The sequence below is a fragment of the Pseudoliparis swirei genome, chromosome 20, assembly GCF_029220125.1.
Source record: "Pseudoliparis swirei isolate HS2019 ecotype Mariana Trench chromosome 20, NWPU_hadal_v1, whole genome shotgun sequence".
Lineage (NCBI taxonomy): Eukaryota > Metazoa > Chordata > Actinopteri > Perciformes > Liparidae > Pseudoliparis > Pseudoliparis swirei.
This window is the reverse complement of record NC_079407.1, coordinates 1303802-1323801: the sequence shown is the minus strand read 5'-3', so window position 1 is coordinate 1323801 and position 20000 is coordinate 1303802. Positions and strand designations below refer to the sequence as shown.

At 54.2% G+C, this 20000-nt stretch overlaps 3 protein-coding genes across 5 annotated transcripts in view; 1 reads left to right on the top strand and 2 right to left on the bottom strand.

The window, feature by feature from the left end:
• The window catches only part of nf1a (neurofibromin 1a), a 252393-nt gene that overhangs the window by 8532 nt on the left and 223861 nt on the right, over positions 1–20000 (top strand). Inside the window, exons 13-29 of the mRNA XM_056441181.1 lie at positions 1714–1776; positions 3126–3284; positions 3512–3609; positions 4871–5164; positions 5808–5918; positions 12855–13287; positions 13370–13710; positions 13793–13995; positions 14369–14562; positions 14645–14785; positions 15886–16165; positions 16606–16820; positions 17183–17244; positions 17721–17862; positions 17943–18044; positions 18690–18830; positions 18948–19074. Of these exons, the coding sequence (XP_056297156.1) occupies positions 1714–1776; positions 3126–3284; positions 3512–3609; positions 4871–5164; positions 5808–5918; positions 12855–13287; positions 13370–13710; positions 13793–13995; positions 14369–14562; positions 14645–14785; positions 15886–16165; positions 16606–16820; positions 17183–17244; positions 17721–17862; positions 17943–18044; positions 18690–18830; positions 18948–19074 (3106 nt within the window). The remainder of the gene's footprint in view (positions 1–1713; positions 1777–3125; positions 3285–3511; positions 3610–4870; positions 5165–5807; positions 5919–12854; positions 13288–13369; positions 13711–13792; positions 13996–14368; positions 14563–14644; positions 14786–15885; positions 16166–16605; positions 16821–17182; positions 17245–17720; positions 17863–17942; positions 18045–18689; positions 18831–18947; positions 19075–20000) is intronic.
• Positions 6155–10547, bottom strand: omgb (oligodendrocyte myelin glycoprotein b). Of its 3 annotated transcripts, none has more exons than XM_056440875.1 (3): positions 10427–10547; positions 8021–8212; positions 6155–7366 (listed from the first exon to the last, which is right to left on the bottom strand). In XM_056440875.1, the coding sequence occupies exons 2-3, from the start codon at positions 8200–8202 to the stop codon at positions 6490–6492; spliced, it is 1059 nt and encodes a 352-aa protein (XP_056296850.1). In that variant the 5' UTR covers positions 8203–8212; positions 10427–10547; the 3' UTR covers positions 6155–6489. The 3 variants fall into 3 exon arrangements, with proteins under 3 accessions (XP_056296850.1, XP_056296849.1, XP_056296848.1); XM_056440874.1 differs by lacking the exon at positions 10427–10547 and adding an exon at positions 8944–8979; XM_056440873.1 differs by lacking the exon at positions 10427–10547 and having other exon boundaries at positions 8021–8429.
• On the bottom strand, positions 9006–10454 carry LOC130210507 (nascent polypeptide-associated complex subunit alpha, muscle-specific form-like). The gene has a single exon (XM_056440876.1). It carries the CDS (start codon positions 10177–10179, stop codon positions 9268–9270), a length of 912 nt encoding a protein of 303 aa, XP_056296851.1. The 5' UTR covers positions 10180–10454; the 3' UTR covers positions 9006–9267.

Sequence of the window (20000 nt, the reverse complement as noted above, 5' to 3'; positions counted from 1 at the left end):
TATCGAAGTCTCTAGTGACCACCAGGGGGCGACTCCTCTGGTTGTATAGAAGTCTCTAGTGACCACCAGGGGGCGACTCCTCTGGTTGTATAGAAGTCTCTAGTGACCACCAGGGGGCGACTCCTCTGGTTGTATCGAAGTCTCTAGTGACCACCAGGCGACCTCTGGTTGTATCGAAGTCTCTAGTGACCACCAGGGGGCGACTCCTCTGGTTGTATAGAAGTCTCTAGTGACCACCAGGGGTGACTCCTCTGGTTGTATAGAAGTCTCTAGTGACCACCAGGGGGAGACTCCTCTGGTTGTATCGATGTCTCTAGTCACCGCCAGGGGGTGACTCCTCTGGTTGTATAGAAGTCTCTAGTGACCACCAGGGGGCGACTCCTCTGGTTGTATAGAAGTCTCTAGTGACCACCAGGGGGCGACTCCTCTGGTTGTATAGAAGTCTCTAGTGACCACCAGGGGGCGACTCCTCTGGTTGTATAGAAGTCTGTAGTGACCACCAGGGGGCGACTCCTCTGGTTGTATAGAAGTCTCTAGTGACCACCAGGGGGCGACTCCTCTGGTTGTATCGAAGTCTCTAGTGACCACCAGGGGGCGACTCCTCTGGTTGTATAGAAGTCTCTAGTGGCCACCAGGGGTGACTCCTCTGGTTGTATCGAAGTCTCTAGTGACCACCAGGGGGCCACTCCTCTGGTTGTATAGAAGTCTAGTGGCCACCAGGGGTGACTACTCTGGTTGTATAGAAGTCTCTAGTGACCACCAGGGGGCCACTCCTCTGGTTGTATAGAAGTCTAGTGGCCACCAGGGGTGACTCCTCTGGTTGTATAGAAGTCTCTAGTGACCACCAGGGGGCCACTCCTCTGGTTGTATAAAAGTCTCTAGTGGCCACCAGGGGGAGACAAACGATTTTAGTATCAGAAAACACTCAAACTTGGCCACTTTGTTTTAGTTTCTCACATATTTAACATCTTTGACCCTCAAATGCTGGTTTAGGTGTGACCCCCCCCCCCCCCTAAAACAAGGTCTGGGTTTTCTGATCACAGATAATATTAATTTATTTTATGTTGTGTTGTCCATGCGTTGACATCTTTGATTTCTCATTCTCCGTCTTTGGTTTCTTCTTGTAGACACACACACACAGAGACACACACACACACACACACACACACACACACACACACACAGAGAGACACACACACATACAGAGAGAGACACAGAGACACACACACACAGAGACACACACAGAGAGACACACACACATACAGAGAGACACACACACAGAGACACAGAGACACACACAGACACACAGAGACACACACACAGAGACACACACACACAGAGAGAGACACACACACATACAGAGAGACACACACACACACACACACACAAAGAGACACACACACACACACAGAGACACACACACACAGAGACACACACACTGCTGGCTCATGCATGGACACACTTCCCTCAGCGGGGACACTTTTCTAACGGCAGCTCTGATTTTAATTTTCCTGTGTTTGACTAGATGTGAATGGTCCTGTGTGTGTGTGTGTGTGTGCGCGCCTGCCTGTGTATGTGCGCGCCTGCCTGTGTGTGTGTGCGTGCGCGCCTGCCTGTGTGTGTGTGTGTGTGTGTGTGCGTGCGCGCCTGCCTGCCTGTGTGTGTGTGTGTGTGTAGCCGGTGCTGTGACCATGACTGTGCTCTGTTCTGTAGGCTACTTGCCACTCTCTACTGAATAAAGCAACAGTAAAAGAAAAAAAGGAAAACAAAAAAGCAGTAAGTTTGGAGAATCTATTCTCAGAATCTTTTTTTCTCCCTGAAGCAAAAAAAACACACACAAAAAAAACGGCTTTTTTTGTTGTTGCATTTTTATCATTTTCATTTCCTCATTTTGTTGTAAATCTATTTTTGGTGTTTCTCTGGTTTTGTCTTCTTTCTGTTCTCCATTCTTTAAAATCATTTGACTAATATCGGCCATCTGACGTGTTTCCACTAACCCCCCCCCCCCGGCCCCCAGAGCATTTCATCTCCCTTTAACACGCACCTGAACGCCTCGCGGTCTCGGGATGAGATATTCTGACGAGCTTCCTCCCTCTGCCGGGGGTTTGATTCCTCTCCTCCTCTCTATATGCATCAGGAAGACCAGAGTGTTGTCTTTACGACGGTCCTTGAACGCACCATGGCGTCAGAGCGCTTAAAGATGAACGTTGGGATTTATTTTAAAACATTTTATTCTCGTTTCATTTTAAATCTAAAATATCTGTTTCTTTTAATGTGTGTGACTGTGTGTGTGTCTCTGTGACTGTGTGTGTGTGTTAAATATTAAAGTCCATGTTATTATGATGCCTTCAGGCTCCCTCTGAATAAACAACTGAAGCTTTTTAAATTCAACTTTGAGGCCACTTCATTTTCTCCGGGTCGTTGACATTCAGACGTTTGTTGTTGTTTGTTTACATGTCAGTTTAGTTTGTTTACATGTCAGTCGTGAGGACTCAAAGAGTCTGACCTGTGGGATAGATATCCGCTCTGCAGGCTTCACTTCATCTCTCCGTGGTCCAGCCTTCAGGATTCTTCAACACACACACACACACACACAAAGTGGACCCGGTTCTGTGGACCCGGTTCTGGGCTTTAGAGCTCTGTGGGGTTGTTCTTCTCATCCACTGCTTCTCATGGCTCCGCCCCCTTCATGGTTCATGTTCCCAGGTGGGGCTCCGCCCCCTCCTCCCCTCTCAGTCGGGCTGCAAGCGGAGAGCTTCAGGCCTCAGCTTGCAGCCAGACTGCAGCTCCTCATCTCCTCTTCGTCTCCTCCTCGTCTCCTCCTCGTCTCCTCTTTGTCTCCTCCTCTGAACCTTCTCACACATTGATTCATCTTTATTTAGTTCTTCATTCCTTTGCTCTTGAAATGTCCTGAAGTCCACCTGTCCTCCCTTTGCTCAAACCCTCTCTGTCTTCCCTCCTTCCCTCCCTCCTCCCTTGTTCCCTCCTCTGTCCTCCCTCCTTCTTCCCTCTCTCCTCTGTACTCCCTCCCTCGTCCCCTCCTCTGTCCTCCTCCCCCTCCCTCCTACCTCGTTCCCTCCTCTGTCCTCCCTCGGTCCCTTCCTCCTCTCTCCCCCCTCCCTCAGGTAGTGATTCAGCGGTTCCCTCAGAACAGCATTGGCGCCGTGGGCAGCGCCATGTTCCTTCGCTTTGTGAACCCGGCCATCGTGTCTCCCTACGAGGCTGGAATCCTGGAGAAGAAGCCCCTCCCCCGAATAGAGAGGGGCCTCAAGCTCATGTCCAAGGTACAGCTGCTGACACTAAGTATTATTTATATTATATATATATATATATATATATATGTGTGTGTGTATATAGATATATTATAATATATATATATTATTATTATAATATCTTATAATATATATAATTTTATATATGTTATATTTATTTTATATATAATATACATTTATATAATTTTATATATATAATATTTTAATCTTGTTTTTCACACGCTGTTGTACATTTCTAGATTCTGCAGAGCATCGCGAACCACGTCCTGTTCACCAAAGAGGAACACATGAGGCCCTTCAACGACTTCGTCTTGAGCAACTTTGACTCGGCCAGAAGGTGAGACCCCCGACTGCTGCCTTCCTCCAGGTCATTAGACCCGAGACCCTCCTCCAGGTCATTAGACCCGAGACCCTCCTCCAGGTCATTAGACCTGAGACCCTCCTCCAGGTCATTAGACCTGAGACCCTCCTCCAGGTCTTTAGACCCGAGACCCTCCTCCAGGTCTTCAGGCCTGAGACCCTCCTCCAGGTCATTAGACCTGAGACCCTCCTCCAGGTCTTCAGGCCTGATACCCTCCTCCAGGTCATTAGACCTGAGACCCTCCTCCAGGTCTTTAGACCCGAGACCCTCCTCCAGATCTTCAGGCCTGAGACCCTCTTCCAGGTCTTCAGGCCTGAGACCCTCCTCCAGGTCTTTAGACCTGAGACCCTCCTCCAGGTCATTAGACCTGAGACCCTCCTCCAGGTCTTTAGACCTGAGACCCTCTTCCAGGTCATTAGGCCTGAGACCCTCCTCCAGGTCTTTAGACCCGAGACCCTCCTCCAGGTCTTTAGGTCTGAGACCCTCCTCCAGGTCATTAGACCTGAGACCCTCCTCCAGATCTTCAGGCCTGAGACCCTCCTCCAGGTCATTAGACCTGAGACCCTCCTCCAGATCTTCAGGCCTGAGACCCTCTTCCAGGTCTTCAGGCCTGAGACCCTCCTCCAGGTCTTCAGGCCTGAGACCCTCCTCCAGATCTTCAGGCCCGAGACCCTCCTCCAGGTCTTCAGGCCTGAGACCCTCCTCCAGATCTTCAGGCCTGAGACCCTCCTCCAGGTCATTAGACCTGAGACCCTCCTCCAGATCTTCAGGCCTGAGACCCTCCTCCAGGTCTTTAGACCTGAGACCCTCCTCCAGGTCTTTAGACCTGAGACCCTCCTCCAGATCTTCAGGCCTGAGACCCTCCTCCAGGTCTTCAGGCCTGAGACCCTCTTCCAGGTCATTAGGCCTGAGACCCTCCTCCAGGTCTTTAGACCCGAGACCCTCCTCCAGGTCTTTAGGCCTGAGACCCTCCTCCAGGTCATTAGACCCGAGACCCTCCTCCAGGTCTTTAGACCCGAGACCCTCCTCCAGGTCTTCAGGCCTGAGACCCTCCTCCAGATCTTCAGGCCTGAGACCCTCCTCCAGGTCATTAGACCCGAGACCCTCCTCCAGGTCTTTAGGCCTGAGACCCTCCTCCAGGTCTTTAGGCCTGAGACCCTCCTCCAGGTCTTTAGACCCGAGACCCTCCTCCAGGTCTTCAGGCCTGAGACCCTCCTCCGGCTCTCGCCCGTCTCAGGTTCTTCTTGGACATCGCCTCCGACTCGCCCCCCAGCGACTCCATCAACCACAGCCTGTCCTTCATCAGCGACGGCAACGTGCTGGCCCTCCACCGGCTGCTGTGGAACAACCAGGAGCGGATCGGCCAGTACCTGTCCAGCAACCGGGACCACAAGGCCGTGGGCCGGAGGCCCTTTGACAAGATGGCCACCCTGCTGGCCTACCTGGGGCCCCCGGAGCACAAGCCGGTGGCGGACACGCACTGGTCCAGCCTCAACCTCACCAGCTCCAAGTTCGAGGAGTTCATGACCAGGTAGGGGACCTCGTGGTGGACTGGTCTCTCGGGGTCCTCGATACTGATTATTGATCATCAATGATCCAGATGAACAGAACCCTTTGTGGACCAGGACCCCGAACCGAGAGTCATGTTCCACCGTCCTGAGAATCATTTCAACAAACCATCAAATATTCTAAATGTCAAACTTGAGTTGGTTTATGTTTTCTTCATAGCACACGGATAAACCTTTTACAGTCCTTATTTGATGAAGTGGAACAATAAGTTTAGAGCTTTAGGAACTTAGACGGCTCATCATTCATCTCACATCTATTTTATATTCATGTGAAAACATCTGGATTCATTCTAGTTCATCACTAAAGCTACATTTTACAAGGTTACACCTGAACGCATCAGGAGAGCGTTATCATTTACCTTCAGCCAGGACTCATGTTCACTGAGCAGAGCCTGAACGCCTCATTATGTAACTGAAGTGATGTTACTAGCTAACGTTACTAGCTAACTTTACGAGCTAAATTTACTACTTAATGTTACTAGCTAACGTTACTAGCGCTCCTTTTGGTCTAAACTCTGCCTCCTCCGTGACGTCCTGCTCAGCGGTCCGTTACACCACTTCCTGTGAAGGTGAGACTGATCCTTCGCTCTCTGGTTTGTCTTGAAGGCACCAGGTCCACGAGAAGGAGGAGTTCAAGGCCTTAAAGACCCTCAACATCTTCTACCAGGCAGGAACCTCCAAGACCGGCAACCCTGTGTTCTACTACGTGGCCCGCAGGTACGACCCGTATGAGAAGAGCCCACTGGTGCCGTGCCACCAGGTAGAGTCTCTAAGCACCTTGAACGCCTCTCACTGAAGCTGCAGCTCGGCATCCTCATCCTCCGCTGTATTGATCTCGATCTCTGAACTACGGAAACGTGCAAACTCAGATCCACTGAAGTGTCACTCTACCCAATCTGTCTTTATTTAGTTTGTGTGGATAATCAATCGATTTGTTCTTCTTGTGTCTGGAAGGTTTGAAACTCACTTTAATGACGTTTGGTACATAGTTTTTGATCTTTTGATATTGATAGAAAACAGTCAGTTGAAGTTGTTCTGAGGGTTTGAGTTCAGCTCCTCATTCATGGCACAACTCGTCCTGCAGTCCTGGTCCAGATGAATTCGTTGGCCTCAGGATCCAGAACGTCCACTAAGTTCTTTTCCTCCGTCGGTCCACTCCTCTGTTGGGTTCTCGTGGGATTGATGGCTGCTTGAGGTCCTGAGGCATTCAGAGACATTAAAGCATGAAGCTCCACTTGATGGAGGCGAAGGACTACGTGGAGTTTCCAGAAGCTTCTGGACTCGTGGTTCAGAAGGTGTTGAACGCCGTCAGGACTAGAATCAGCGGGACCGTCTGAGTGTTGCTGGCAGCCGCCGCTCGGGGCCGCCCGGCAGCCGGCCGTCGTGCCGTCGTGCTCTCGTGCGTGGAGAAGCTCTCCGGCTCGGTGGGAGGCGCCCACCCGAACGCCTCGCGGTCCCCCGACTCGTTCGCCCCCCTTCGGTCCTGATCCTCCGTCTCGTAGAGGGCCCAGTCGGCCCAGAGCGGCGGCTCCGTGGACGGCGCCGCCGAGGGCCGCTCCCTTCCCGGCGGCGCCTGGCGCCCGCAGACGGGTTTGGTGTAACAGGGGCAGCCGGAGACGGTGGCCCGGGCTCGCCCCGCCCACGCCAGGAGCTTCGAGATGTTCTCCTCCTCCTCGCAGGCCCAGGGGTTGTCCCCGAGCGTCAGCGCCTCCAGCGCCGCCAGCTTCTCGAACGCCCCCTCCGGCAGCCAGGAGAAGCGGTTGGCGTGCAGGTAGAACCGGGCCAGCCTCGGCAGCCGGTCCAGCGAGCCCGGCAGGATCTGCACCAGGTAGTTGTGCGACAGGTCCACGCTCTCCAGGTGGTGCGGCATGTTGGTGGGCACGGTCCAGAAGCGGTTGTAGCTGAGGTCGAGGGCGCGGAGGCCGGGCAGCGTGTTGTTGATGAACACCACGCGCTCCAGCTCGTTGTCCGACAGGTCCAGAACCCTCAGGTTCCAGTGGTAGGCCGTGTCGTTCTTGTCCAGCGAGCGCAGGTGGTTCCCCGACGCCCGGATGTGCCACAGCGAGCGCGGCAGGGCGGGCGGCAGCGCCTCCAGGCGGTTGTAGGACAGGTCCAGAGTCCTCAGGTGGGCGTAGTGGCTGAGCTGGCTCTCCAGAGCCTGCAGGCTGCCGGAAGGGAGCGGAAACACACGAGTATGAATACTTTAGGTACAAGGAGTCGCCCCCTGGTGGTCGGGAGAGAGAATGCAGCTGTAACGCATGAAGCATAGACTTCTATACAACCAGAGGAGCCCCCTGGTGGTCAGGAGAGAGAATGCAGCTGTAACGCATGAAGCATAGACTTCTATACAACCAGTCACCCCCTGGTGGTCGGGAGAGAGAATGCAGCTGTAACGCACGAAGCAGACTTCTATACAACCAGAGTCGCCCCCTGGTGGTCGGGAGAGAGAATGCAGCTGTAACGCATGAAGCATAGACTTCTATACAACCAGTCGCCCCCTGGTGGTCGGGAGAGAGAATGCAGCTTTAACACATGAAGCATAGACTTCTATACAACCAGAGTCGTCCCCTGGTGGTCGGGAGAGAGAATGCAGCTGTAACGCACGAAGCAGACTTCTATACAACCAGAGGAGTCGCCCCCTAATGGCCAGGAGAGAGAATGCAGCTTAATACATACATTAAGTATTACATGTGTGTAAACGAAGGTGGAATATCCTGTAAAATATTAGATTTTAATGCTAAATATTAACACTCATGTAGATTTGAAGACCTTTAAAGACTCGTCCAGTGAGCTGGAGCCTCGAGGGAGGAGCTGCTCACCTATTGAACGAGAGGTTGACAAAGTTGATGTTGTGCTGCAGCCCGGGCGGCAGCTTGGTGAGGCCCCGGGAGGAGCAGTCCACTACGCGGTGGCCCCGGCTGCAGGTGCACACCGTGGGGCAGACGGCCACCACCCGACCTCCCAGCAGCAGGAGGAGGAAGGGGAGGGCGGCGGCGGTCATGGTCGGGGCTCTGGAGGACGAGAGACCAGCGGTTAGATAGAACTGCAGGGAGAGCGAGTGGTGCGTCTGGGTTCCCCTGCGGTGAGCCGACTGGAGGCTCTGCCAGAGCGGCCGGAGCTCAGTGCTGCAGGGAGGGGTCATCACTGCAGAGCGCCCTGTGCGGCGCACTCCTTCCCCAGAGCTCAGCGCTCTGAAACACCCATGCTCTCTGGCGGGCCGTCAGCCCTCCTGGCGCTCGCTCGGAGTCTCTCGGCCTCTTTCCTCCGGCTGCCGTGGTGTTGTGGCTCTGAACATGCTGCCCCCCCCCCCCCCCTGCTTGCCACTCTGTCGGCTTCCAATGCAGCTGCAGGTTGGGAGGGGGAGGGGGTGTGTCCTTTACTAAATCTGGTGCAGTTTGGATGCCTTTAGTGTTAATAATCTATCAACTTTTATGTATATACTTATTTACATATGTAATTATTTACATGTATTTATTTACATATATGTATTTATTTACATATATATATACATGTATTTATTTACATCCATATATTTATATATATTTTACATTTATGTATTTATATGCATTGATATAATATATATGTAATACATTATATATATGTAATATATATTGTATATAAATATATATGTAATATTTATACATACTTTAAATTTGAAACTATTAATCGTAAAACTATTAATTTTGTGGATAAATATATATTCATATATATATATATCTGTCCTGTGTCACAAGGTCCTCACCAGTTGTCGTGAGTCTCGCTGTCGGTTCATCTTCAGTAAAATAATAAGTCTGATTATCTCTGTCGGTTTGAAGATGTTTAATTTGTTCCTGAGAGGCTGAGAAGTATTTAATAATATTTAATAATATGTGCAAAGTGACATCAAAACCAAAAAGTACAAAACAATCTGCTCAACATTCACGAGTCTCATAAAAACTTGATTCCTGACTTAAACATCGCGCTGTGCATCTTCTCATGATTTAGGATCTTTGTCTCTGTCACGTTGAACAGAATCTCTCTCTTTTCTCGTTCCTCAAACACGGCGAGGCGGCTTCCTGTGTGGTCGTCAGGCGGCGCCGCCCTGCTCCGACGTGTTGTTGTTGTGCTCGGCCGTCTCTGGAGCGTGGCCGTTGCTCCGGAGCCCCGCCGCCCCGGCGTCCTCTCGGGGGAGCGAGCTCGCTTTCCTTCCGAACGTGGTCACCATGACGAACTCCTCGCCGGTCTCGGGGAGCGCCGACAGCCTCCTGGAGAGCCTCAGGAAGCCGGCGAGGGAGAGCCGGTTGGACGGCCTCGCCGCCGCAGCCGGGCCGCTGGCTCCGCCGGCCAGGAACGGCGAGGGCCCGGCCCAGTCGCCGGTCTCCATCTGCTGCTTCTGAAGCCGCCGTTTCTTGACGTAGATGAGCAGGAATCCCACCACCATGACCAGCAGGGCGCCGCCGATCAGCCCCGCCACCACTTTACCGTGGTACGACCCATCGGGCGTCTTCGGCGTGGCCCTTGGCGTCTTCGGCGTGGCCCTTGGCGTCTTCGGCGTGGCCCTTGGCGTCCCGCGTGGCACCGGGCTCGTACTGGCGGTTTGGTTCTCAGCGGGTCCGGTAGAGGTGGTCGGGGTGAGGCTCGTAGACGGCGTTGGGCGTGTGGGCGGTTGGGTCGGCCCATCTGCGGCGGAGGGAGTTTGGGCCGAGCTGCCCGGCGGTCTCGTGGTTCCGGTCGAGTCGCTCGGCGGCGTGGCGTTCGACGGTTTCTCCGTCGTGGACTCGCTGCCCTCCGTGGAGCCGTGGGACCGAGGCGGCGTGGAGCCGGGCGGCGCCGACATCGTGGACGCCGGCGAAGCTTTGCCTGCGAGCTCTGAGACCGACCTCCAGCCGGCCCTCCCCCGGGGCGTCGGCCGGTCCTCGGTGGACTTGGCGGTCTGGTTCTGACCCAACGTCAGCGGCAGCAGCCACAGGACCACGAGGCCCAAGGAGCCGACGCCCATTACCGCCTTCTGACCGGCGGCCAGACGAGACCTGGTCCAGAGAGACCTGGTCCAGTGAGACCTGACGTGGTGTTGGTTCCTCTAAAGTCTTTTCTAGGTACCAGAAGTGGTCCTAGTCCATCAGATGCGTTCAGGTGCTCTCCAGGCCGACGCGTTCGTTTCAGTTCGGTACCCTCGTGTCTCTTTGAGGCTCTCGCGCTGTGAGGCGTTCAGGCCCCGGTGATAACTCCTGATAAATGATTCTTACCGATGATTCCCCCCCGACTACCCGTCAGCGGAGTCGCTCCAGGATGCGTTCAAGGGGAAGTCGTAGACGTTGTGAAGGAGAGCGCTGAAGAGTCTTGCCTCACTGGCAGGAAGTGTGACGCGTGAAGAGGAAGCGCTAAAGATAGTTCATGTTTCACACTTCAGCCATGTTCACTGAGCCTGAACGCACCACGAGAACGTTATCATCTACCTTCAGGACTCATGTTCCCTGAGCAGAGCCTGAAGGCACCACGAGAACATTATCATCTACCTTCAGGACTCATGTTCCCTGAGCAGAGCCTGAAGGCACCACGAGAACGTTATCATCTACCTTCAGGACTCATGTTCCCTGAGCAGAGCCTGAAGGCACCACGAGAACGTTATCATCTACCTTCAGGACTCATGTTCCCTGAGCAGAGCCTGACGGCACCACGAGAACATCACTTGCCTCATGTTCACTATAATTAAAGATAAATACCTTGTGGTTTTAATTCTTATTGATTTGAAACGACAGTGACGAGATGCAAGAGTCACTTTATTTAAAACCAGACATTGTAACTCAGTTTAATTTGTTAAGAACAGAAGTTATTCGAGGTCATGAACACAACACGGTTATTCCTGGCTTGTCGTGGCTTCTGGGCTCAAAGTGTTTGACTCATGAAGCCGTTTGAAGGTAAATGTTTAAATGTGTAAAACTAGGTAACATTAAACGGTTAAACACATTCTCATGAAATGTGAAAGTATTTCATATTATAAATACTTCTCTCCTCCATGAAGGGCTTTTCCATCAGAACTCGTGTCTAGAAAAAGAACTTAATGGAGTCTTATTCACTTTAAAATGGTTAGAGAATAAAGAAGTTAAATGTTCTGGTGGAACCGGTTGGTCTGGGAGCTCGTGGGGTTTCCTGGTCACACCACCAGGGGCGTGTCCTCCAGGTCCCTGAGCATCTCCAGAACCTAGTCTCTGGAGCTCTGCATCCGGCCCGGTTCTTCTTCGTAGCCCGTCGCCGTGGCAACCTGCTCCTCTGCCTCCCGTACCCCCCCCTCGCCGTCGGCCCTCACCTCCTCCAGCACGACGTCGGCGCCGCACGGCCCCGCCAGCCCCCCCTCCTCATCCCGGTCCACGGCCCAGTACCCGGCGCCGCTCACCGGGTCCATGTTGGACCGGGAGATCCGTGGGGCGTGAATCCGGCGCCGCAGGATGCAGATCTGACACGCCAGCGCCGCCGTGGTCACGAGCAGGCAGGCGATCAGCGCCCCCGCCGAGCCCGCGGCGAGCAGACCCAGCTCGGCGTCGATCAACCAGGCGGCCCGCGTGGCGCCGGGCTCCGTGGCGCCGGGCTCCACGACGCCGGGCTCCGTGGCGCCGGGCGGGGGTGTGGCACCGGGCTCCGTGACGCCGGGCTCCCCCTCGGTCTTCTGTCTGGTTGGCGTGCGGCTGCTCGGTCGACGGGTTCTGGTCTGCGGCGCTGGGACAGGACGGGATCTGGCTGAGCAGCAGAACCAGAACCAGCCTGAGGGAAGTTCTGGTTCCTTCCATTGGCTCTGAAATGAAGAGCAGAGTCACCGTCTGATCGCATGCAGAGAAGGTTCTGTTGGACCACCATACTTACTGATGTATTATTGGATCTCTTGTTGGAGGTCTTGGTGGATCTCTTGTTGGAGGTCTTGGTGGATCTCTTGTTAGAGGTCTTGGTGGATCTCTTGTTGGAGGTCTTGGTTGATCTCTTGTTGGATCTCTTGTTGGAGGTCTTGGTGGATCTCTTGTTGGAGATCTTGGTGGATCTCTTGTTGGAGGTCTTGGTGGATCTCTTGTTGGAGGTCTTGTTGGATCTCTTGTTGGTGGTCTTGTTGGAGGTCTTGGTGGATCTCTTGTTGGAGGTCTTGTTGGATCTCTTGTTGGAGGTCTTGGTGGATCCCTTGTTGGAGGTCTTGGTGGATCTCTTGTTGGAGGTCTTGGTGGATCTCTTGTTGGAAGTCTTGTTGGATCTCTTGTTGGAGGTCTTGGTGGATCTGTTGTTGGAGGTCTTGGTGGATCTCTTGTTGGAAGTCTTGTTGGATCTCTTGTTGGAGGTCTTGGTGGATCTCTTGTTGGAGGTCTTGTTGGTGGTCTTGGTGGATGGCTTGTTGGTGGATCTCTTGTTGGAGGTCTTGTCGGAGTGGTGGAGGGAAGCTGCTGCTGCAGACGGACCCTTCAGGTGCTCTGAAGGTGCTTCCTGAGCCGGTCTCTGGCTCTGGTTCTGCTCGGGGTATTTCGGGCCCCTCGTTGACCACCGGTGCTGACGAGAAGAGAGAGACACAAAAGAAATGCAGTTTCTCAGAAGCCAAAAAAAGGACTTCATTTCCGTCACGCTGATGCTGAGAACTAATTTACCCCCCAGACCACACGCGTCCTGAAGGTGACCTCCAGCCTCTGCTCCTCCCTTCAGGTTCAAGACGGGCCAGATCAACGGGGACCTGCTCATCTACCACGTCCTCCTCACGCTCAAGCCCTACTACGCCAAGCCCTATGAGATCGTGGTGGACCTCACGCACGTGGGGCCCAGCAACCGCTTCAAGACCGACTTCCTGTCCAAGTGGTTCGTGGTGTTCCCCGGCTTCGCCTACGAGAACGTGGCGGCCGTCTTCGTCTACAACTGCAACACCTGGGTGAGGGAGTACACCAAGTACCACGAGCGGCTGCTGACGGGCCTGAAGGGCAGCAAGCGGCTCCAGTTCATCGACTCTCCGGCGAAGCTGGCCGAGCACATCGAGCCGGACCAGCAGAAGCTGCCGGCGGCCACGCTGACCCTGGAGGAGGACCTGAAGGTGTTCCACAACGCCCTGAAGCTGGCCCACAAGGACACCAAGGTGTCCATCAAGGTGAGGATCTGGTCGGAGTGTAGACCGGCAGAGGTACCAGAACCCCACGCCGGTCCCAATCGTGCGCTTCCCGTCCGGTCAGGTGGGCTCGACCGCGGTTCAGGTGACGTCGGCCGAGCGGACCCGCGTGCTGGGCCAGCCCGTGTTCCTCAACGACGTCTACTACGCCTCGGAGATCGAGGAGATCTGCCTGGTGGACGAGAGCCAGTTCACCCTCACCATGGCCAACCAGGGCACGCCGCTCACCTTCATGCACCAGGAGTGCGACGCCATCGTGCAGTCCATCATCCACATCCGGACGCGCTGGGAGCTGTCGCAGCCCGACTCCATCCCGCAGCACACCAAGATCCGACCCAAAGACGTGCCGGGCACGCTGCTCAACATCGCCCTGCTGAACCTGGGGAGCTCTGACCCCAGCCTCAGGTCGGTGACCCGGGAGAGCTCATCTGTCTGTTGTCGTTTGTGAGTTTTGACCCGTCTCCCTTGTTGTTCGTCCCTCTTTCAGGTCGGCGGCGTACAATCTGCTGTGTGCGTTGACCTGCACCTTCAACCTGAAGATCGAGGGCCAGCTGCTGGAGACGTCGGGCCTCTGCATCCCGGCCAACAACACGCTGTTCATCGTCTCCATCAGCAAGACGCTGGCCGCCAACGAGCCACATCTCACGCTGGAGTTCCTGGAGGAGTGCATCTCGGGCTTCAGCAAGTCCAGTAAGTCCACCTGACGCCCTTTACACCCTGGGCTTTTTAACTTTGGCTGCTTTTTAAAACCTTCTGGAGTGGAAAAGCTGTTTAACTTCATCAAAACCAGACAGCTCTCAACTAAAAGAAACCAAGAACAGACAAATATTAGGGATGAGTACATTAGTTCTTGGAAGCAGTAAGTTATGAAAGCTGCATTCTCTCTCCTGGCCACCAGGGGGCGCCTCTGGTTGTATAGAAGTCTATGCTTCATGTGTTAAAGCTGCATTCTCTCTCCTGACCACCAGGGGGCTCCTCTGGTTGTATAGAAGTCTATAATAGCAGACCATAATAAGCGGTAACGTCCTGCGTCTGAAGCCTCGTGTTGACGTGTTCCCCTCAGGCATCGAGCTGAAACACCTGTGTCTGGAGTACATGACGCCGTGGCTGCTGAACCTCGTCCGCTTCTGTAAGCACAACGACGACGCCAAGCGGCAGCGCGTCACGGCCATCTTGGACAAGCTCATCACCATGACGATCAACGAGAAGCAGATGTACCCCTCCATCCAGGCCAAGATCTGGGGCAGCCTGGGCCAGGTGGGTCCCCCGACACCCCCGGACCGGTAGACGTGGCGGTGCCGAGGACCCTCTAACTGTGCCCCCCCCCCCGTGTCCTCAGATCACCGACCTGCTGGACGTGGTGCTGGACAGCTTCATCAAGACCAGCGCCACCGGAGGACTGGGCTCCATCAAGGCCGAGGTCATGGCGGACACCGCGGTGGCTCTGGCCTCGGGGAACGTCAAGCTGGTCTCCAGCAAGGTGAGCCGGGTCGGGGTCCAGAACCCCGTCGGTCACGATCGGGTTTATATTCTGTTGTCGTTTAGCCAAATATCTCACGGATAATAATCGTTAGCAGAGGATCGTTAGCTGCTTCAAGCTTTTGGCTAACAGAAGAAAAATATTTATTAATTTCTATTTAATTATTTTGGTTTTTTTCTTTTTTTTCTCTTCTTTTTTATTGTCATGTTTCATATGTGATTCTGCTCGTACTAAAGAGTAAAGTTATATCAACATATCAACACGTTATCATCACTCGACTCCCCGGAGCTCCTCCTGATACTCAGGTCTATAAACGGGGATGAATGTAATATTACTTACTTACGAACAGATGTAAACGCTGTGAAGCATCAGCCGTGTCCTCCAGGTCAGACAACAACAACAACAACAACAACAACACAACAGCAGCAGCAGCAGCTCTCACTGGGGGTTGTCGAGGCTGAAGAGCTGCTTCCCCCACGCGCTCCGTGTGGTTTCTCCTGAATGAAGAACATCAGATTATTCTTGTTTATTTAAACTGATGTGGTTCTCCGGTGTTCTCCGTGGTTCTGCCGGTGTTCTGTGGTTCTCCGTGGCGCTGATGTCATGGCCCAGCGGGCACAAAGGGAACCTTGTGTGCCGCTGAGCTCCATCGCTCTGACATCATGGTGTTCCTCTGGCCTCTGGTCATGTGACTAAACAACCAATCAGTGTTCAGACCGACAGGAGGAGAGCTGCTAACGTTAGCTAGTAACGCTAGTAGCGTTAGCAGCTCCGCTAACGGAGAACCAGCAGAGGTTCCCTTCAGTTACATGGTGATGCGTTCAGGCGCTGCTCCGTGAAAATGTTATCTTGTAAAATGTTGTTTTCAGTGAGAAAAAACATATAACTTATTAATATTGTTAGAATATAGGAAAACAAGATTATATCTTTTTTAAATATAGAGATTTTTATATATTTATCAATATATATATATTGATAAAGAAATCTATATATAGATTTTAATATATATATAGAGAGAGAGATTTTTTAACTCTGTGATGTGGCGTGTTGTCCTGATGCATTGTGGGTCATGGTTCCATCACGTTCCCATGTGCTCGCAGGTGATTGGCCGGATGTGTAAGATCATCGACAAGACGTGCCTGTCCCCGACGCCCACGCTGGAGCAGCACCTGATGTGGGACGACATCGCCATCCTGGCGCGCTACATGCTGATGCTGTCCTTCAACAACTCTCTGGACGTGGCGGCTCACCTGCCGTACCTGTTCCACGTGGTCACGCTGCTGGTGGCCACCGGGCCGCTGTCGCTGCGCGCCTCCACCCACGGCCTGGTCATCAACATCATCCACTCGCTGTGCACCTGCTCGCAGCTCAACTTCAGCGGTGAGGCCCCGCCCCTTCTGACACATTGATTCATCTTGATGTAGTTCTTCATTCTTTTGCTCTTGAAATGTACTAAAGTCCTTCCTCGTTCCCTCCCTCCTCTGTCCTCCCTCGTTCCCTTCTCTGTCCTCCCTCGTTCCCTCATCTGTCCTCCCTCGTTCCCTCATCTGTCCTCCCTCGTTCCCTCCCTCCTCTGTCCTCCCTCGTTCCCTCCTCTGTCCTCCCTCGTTCCCTCCTCTGTCCTCCCTCGTTCCCTCATCTGTCCTCCCTCGTTCCCTCCCTCCTCTGTCCTCCCTCGTTCCCTCCTCTGTCCTCCCTCGTTCCCTCCTCTGTCCTCCCTCGTTGCCTCCTCTGTCCTCCCTTGTTCCCTCCCTCCTCTGTCCTCCCTCGTTCCCTCCTCTGTCCTCCCTCGTCCGTCCCCCCTGTGCTCCTCCCTCCAGAGGAGACGAAGCAGGTCCTGCGTCTGAGCCTCACTGAGTTCTCGCTCCCTAAGTTCTACCTGCTGTTCGGGATCAGCAAGGTGAAGTCTGCGGCCGTCATCGCGTTCCGCTCCAGCTACCGCGACCGCTCCTTCTCGCCCGGCTCCTACGAGAGGGAGACCTTCGCCCTGTCGTCGCTGGAGACCGTCACCGAGGCGCTGCTGGAGATCATGGAGGTAGACCACGAGGGCCCTGGTGGACCAGCAGGACCAGACTAGGGCCCTGGTAGACCAGCAGGACCACGAGGGCCCTGGTAGACCAGCAGGACCACCAGGGCCCTGGTAGACCAGCAGGACCACCAGGGCCCTGGTAGACCAGCAGGACCACCAGGGCCCTGGTAGACCAGCAGGACCACGAGGGCCCTGGTAGACCAGCAGGACCACGAGGGCCCTGGTAGACCAGCTGACCCCGTGTGTTACATCGTTTACACGAGAGATTTAATGTGAAGACGAGATGTGTCACTGTGAACCTGTCTGTGAGAGACTCCTCCTCCTGCTCCTCCTCCTGCTCCTCCTCATGCGCCTCCTTCTCCCTGCAGGCCTGTATGAGGGACATCCCGGCCTGCAAGTGGTTGGACCAATGGACGGAGCTCGCTCAGAAGTATGACTCCTCCCCTTTTATGACTCATCAGTGTTTCATGTCCAGAAGGAAATCTATTAATCAAAGTGTGTGTGTCTCTCTCCCCCCCTCTCTCTCTCTCTCTCTCTCTCTCTCTCTCTCTCTCTCTCTCTCTCTCTCTCTCTCTCTCCCCCTCTCTCTCTCTCCTCTCTCCCCCCTCTCTCTCTCCCCCTCTCTCCCCTCTCCCTCTCTCTTCCTCCCTCTCTCTTCCTCTCTCTCTCTTCCTCCCTCTCTCCCCGTCTCTCTCCTCGTCTCTCTCCTCGTCTCTCTCCCCCTCTCTCTCCCCCTCTCTCTCCTCCTCTCTCTCCCCCCTCTCTCTCTCTCCCTCCCTCTCTCTCCCCCTCTCTCTCCCCCCCCCTCTCTCTCTCCCTCTCTCTCCCCCCCCCTCTCTCTCTCCCCTCTCTCTCTCTCCCCTCTCTCTCTCACTCCCTCTCTCTCTCCCCCCCCCCTTCCCCCAGGTTTGCCTTCCAGTACAACCCCTCCCTGCAGCCGCGGGCCCTGGTGGTGTTCGGCTGCATCAGTAAGCGAGTGAGTCACAGTCAGATCAAGCAGATCATCCGGATCCTGAGCAAGGCCAGCCCCCTGCTGAGCATCGACCGGGTGAGTGGGCCCCGTGCGCCGCCTGGCAGGCCGAGGCAGCGGTGAGGCGGGCGCTCTAATCCCTCCGCTCGTCCTCTCAGGGTCTGGAGAGCTGCCTGAAGGGTCCGGACAACTACAACAGCCAGGTGCTGATCGAGGCCACGGTCATCGCCCTGACCAAGCTGCAGCCGCTGCTGAGCAAGGTGTGCTCCTCCTCCTGCTGCGCCTCCTCCTCTCACTTCCTCCTCTTCTCCTCCTCTTCTCATCCTCCTCTTCTTCTCCTCCTCCTCTCACTTCCCCCTCCTCCTCCTGTCTTTCTCCTCCCTAACTTTCTTCTCCTGAGAAGCAAAAATATCAAAAGATTTTTATTTTAGTGCTGCAGTCGTTCTAATGTGTGTGTGTGTCTCTCTCTCTGTCTGTGTGTGTGTGTGTTTGTCTCTCTCTCTGTCTGTGTGTGTGTGTGTGTCTCTGTGTGTGTGTGTGTGTGTGTGTGTGTGTGTGTGTCTCTGTGTGTGTGTCTCTCTCTCTGTCTGTGTGTGTGTGTGTGTTTGTCTCTCTCTCTGTCTGTGTGTGTGTGTGTCTCTGTGTGTGTGTGTGTGTGTGTGTGTATATGTCTCTGTGTGTGTCTCTGTGTGTGTGTGTCTCTGTGTGTCTCTGTGTGTGTGTGTGTGTGTCTCTCTGTGTGTGTGTGTGTGTGTGTGTGTGTGTGTGTCTCTGTGTGTGTGTGTGTGTGTGTGTCTCTCTGTGTGTGTGTGTGTATGTCTCTGTGTGTGTCTCTCTCTGTGTGTGTGTGTGTGTGTATGTCTCTGTGTGTGTGTGTGTGTGTGTGTGTCTCTGTGTGTGTGTAGGAGTCCCCGATGCACAGGGCTCTCTTCTGGGTGGCCGTGGCCGTCCTCCAGCTGGATGAGGTGAATCTCTACTCAGCCGGAACCGCCTTGATGGAGCAGAACCTCCACACACTGGACTCCATGAGGGTGTTCAACGACAAGGTACACACACACACACACACACACACACAGCTTCATGGGTTGGGATGTTTCCATTCATACATAAAGTTAAACTGTTTTTCACTAAAACCAAAACTCCTCCTCCTCCTCCTCCTCCAGAGCCCGGAGGAGGTGTTCATGGAGATCCGGCGTCCTCTGGAGTGGCACTGTAAGCAGATGGATCACTTCGTGGGACTCAACTTCAGCGCCAACTTCAACTTCGCTCTGGTGGGACACCTCCTGAAAGGTGAGGAGCACCTCCTCTGTCCTCACCTCCTCATGTCCTCTGTCCTCACCTTCTCCTCCTCCTCACCTCCTCATGTCCTCACCTCCTATGTCCTCACCTCCTGCTCCTCCTCCTCACCTCCTCATGTCCTCTGTCCTCACCTTCTCCTCCTCCTCACCTCCTCATGTCCTCACCTCCTCATGTCCTCACCTCCTCTGTCCTCACCTCCTCATGTCCTCTGTCCTCACCTTCTCCTCCTCCTCACCTCCATGTCCTCACCTCCTATATCCTCACCTCCTGCTCCTCCTCCTCACCTCCTCATGTCCTCACCTCCTGCTCCTCCTCACCTCCTCTGTCCTCACCTCCTCATGTCCTCTGTCCTCACCTCCTCATGTCCTCTGTCCTCACCTTCACCTCCTCATGTCCTCACCTCCTATGTCCTCACCTCCTGCTCCTCCTCCTCACCTCCTCATGTCCTCTGTCCTCACCTTCTCCTCCTCCTCACCTCCTCATGTCCTCACCTCCTCATGTCCTCACCTCCTCTGTCCTCACCTCCTCATGTCCTCTGTCCTCACCTTCTCCTCCTCCTCACCTCCATGTCCTCACCTCCTATATCCTCACCTCCTGCTCCTCCTCCTCACCTCCTCATGTCCTCACCTCCTGCTCCTCCTCACCTCCTCTGTCCTCACCTCCTCATGTCCTCTGTCCTCACCTCCTCATGTCCTCTGTCCTCACCTTCTCCTCCTCCTCTGTCCTCACCTCCTCATGTCCTCTGTCCTCACCTCCTCATGTCCTCACCTTCTCCTCCTCCTCACCTCCTCATGTCCTCACCTCCTCTGTCCTCACCTCCTCATGTCCTCTGTCCTCACCTTCTCCTCCTCCTCACCTCCATGTCCTCACCTCCTATATCCTCACCTCCTGCTCCTCCTCCTCACCTCCTCATGTCC

Bases quoted from the DNA above. Each gene is read 5' to 3' on its own strand.
- omgb (XM_056440873.1), bottom strand. From the start codon at position 8,343: ATGACCCCTCCCTGCAGCACTGAGCTCCGGCCGCTCTGGCAGAGCCTC. The intron at 7,367-8,020 runs GTGAGCAGCTCC...CCCTTCCGGCAG, and splicing joins GTCAACCTCTCGTTCAATAG to CCTGCAGGCTCTGGAGAGCC.
- LOC130210507 (XM_056440876.1), bottom strand. From the start codon at position 10,179: ATGGGCGTCGGCTCCTTGGGCCTCGTGGTCCTGTGGCTGCTGCCGCTG.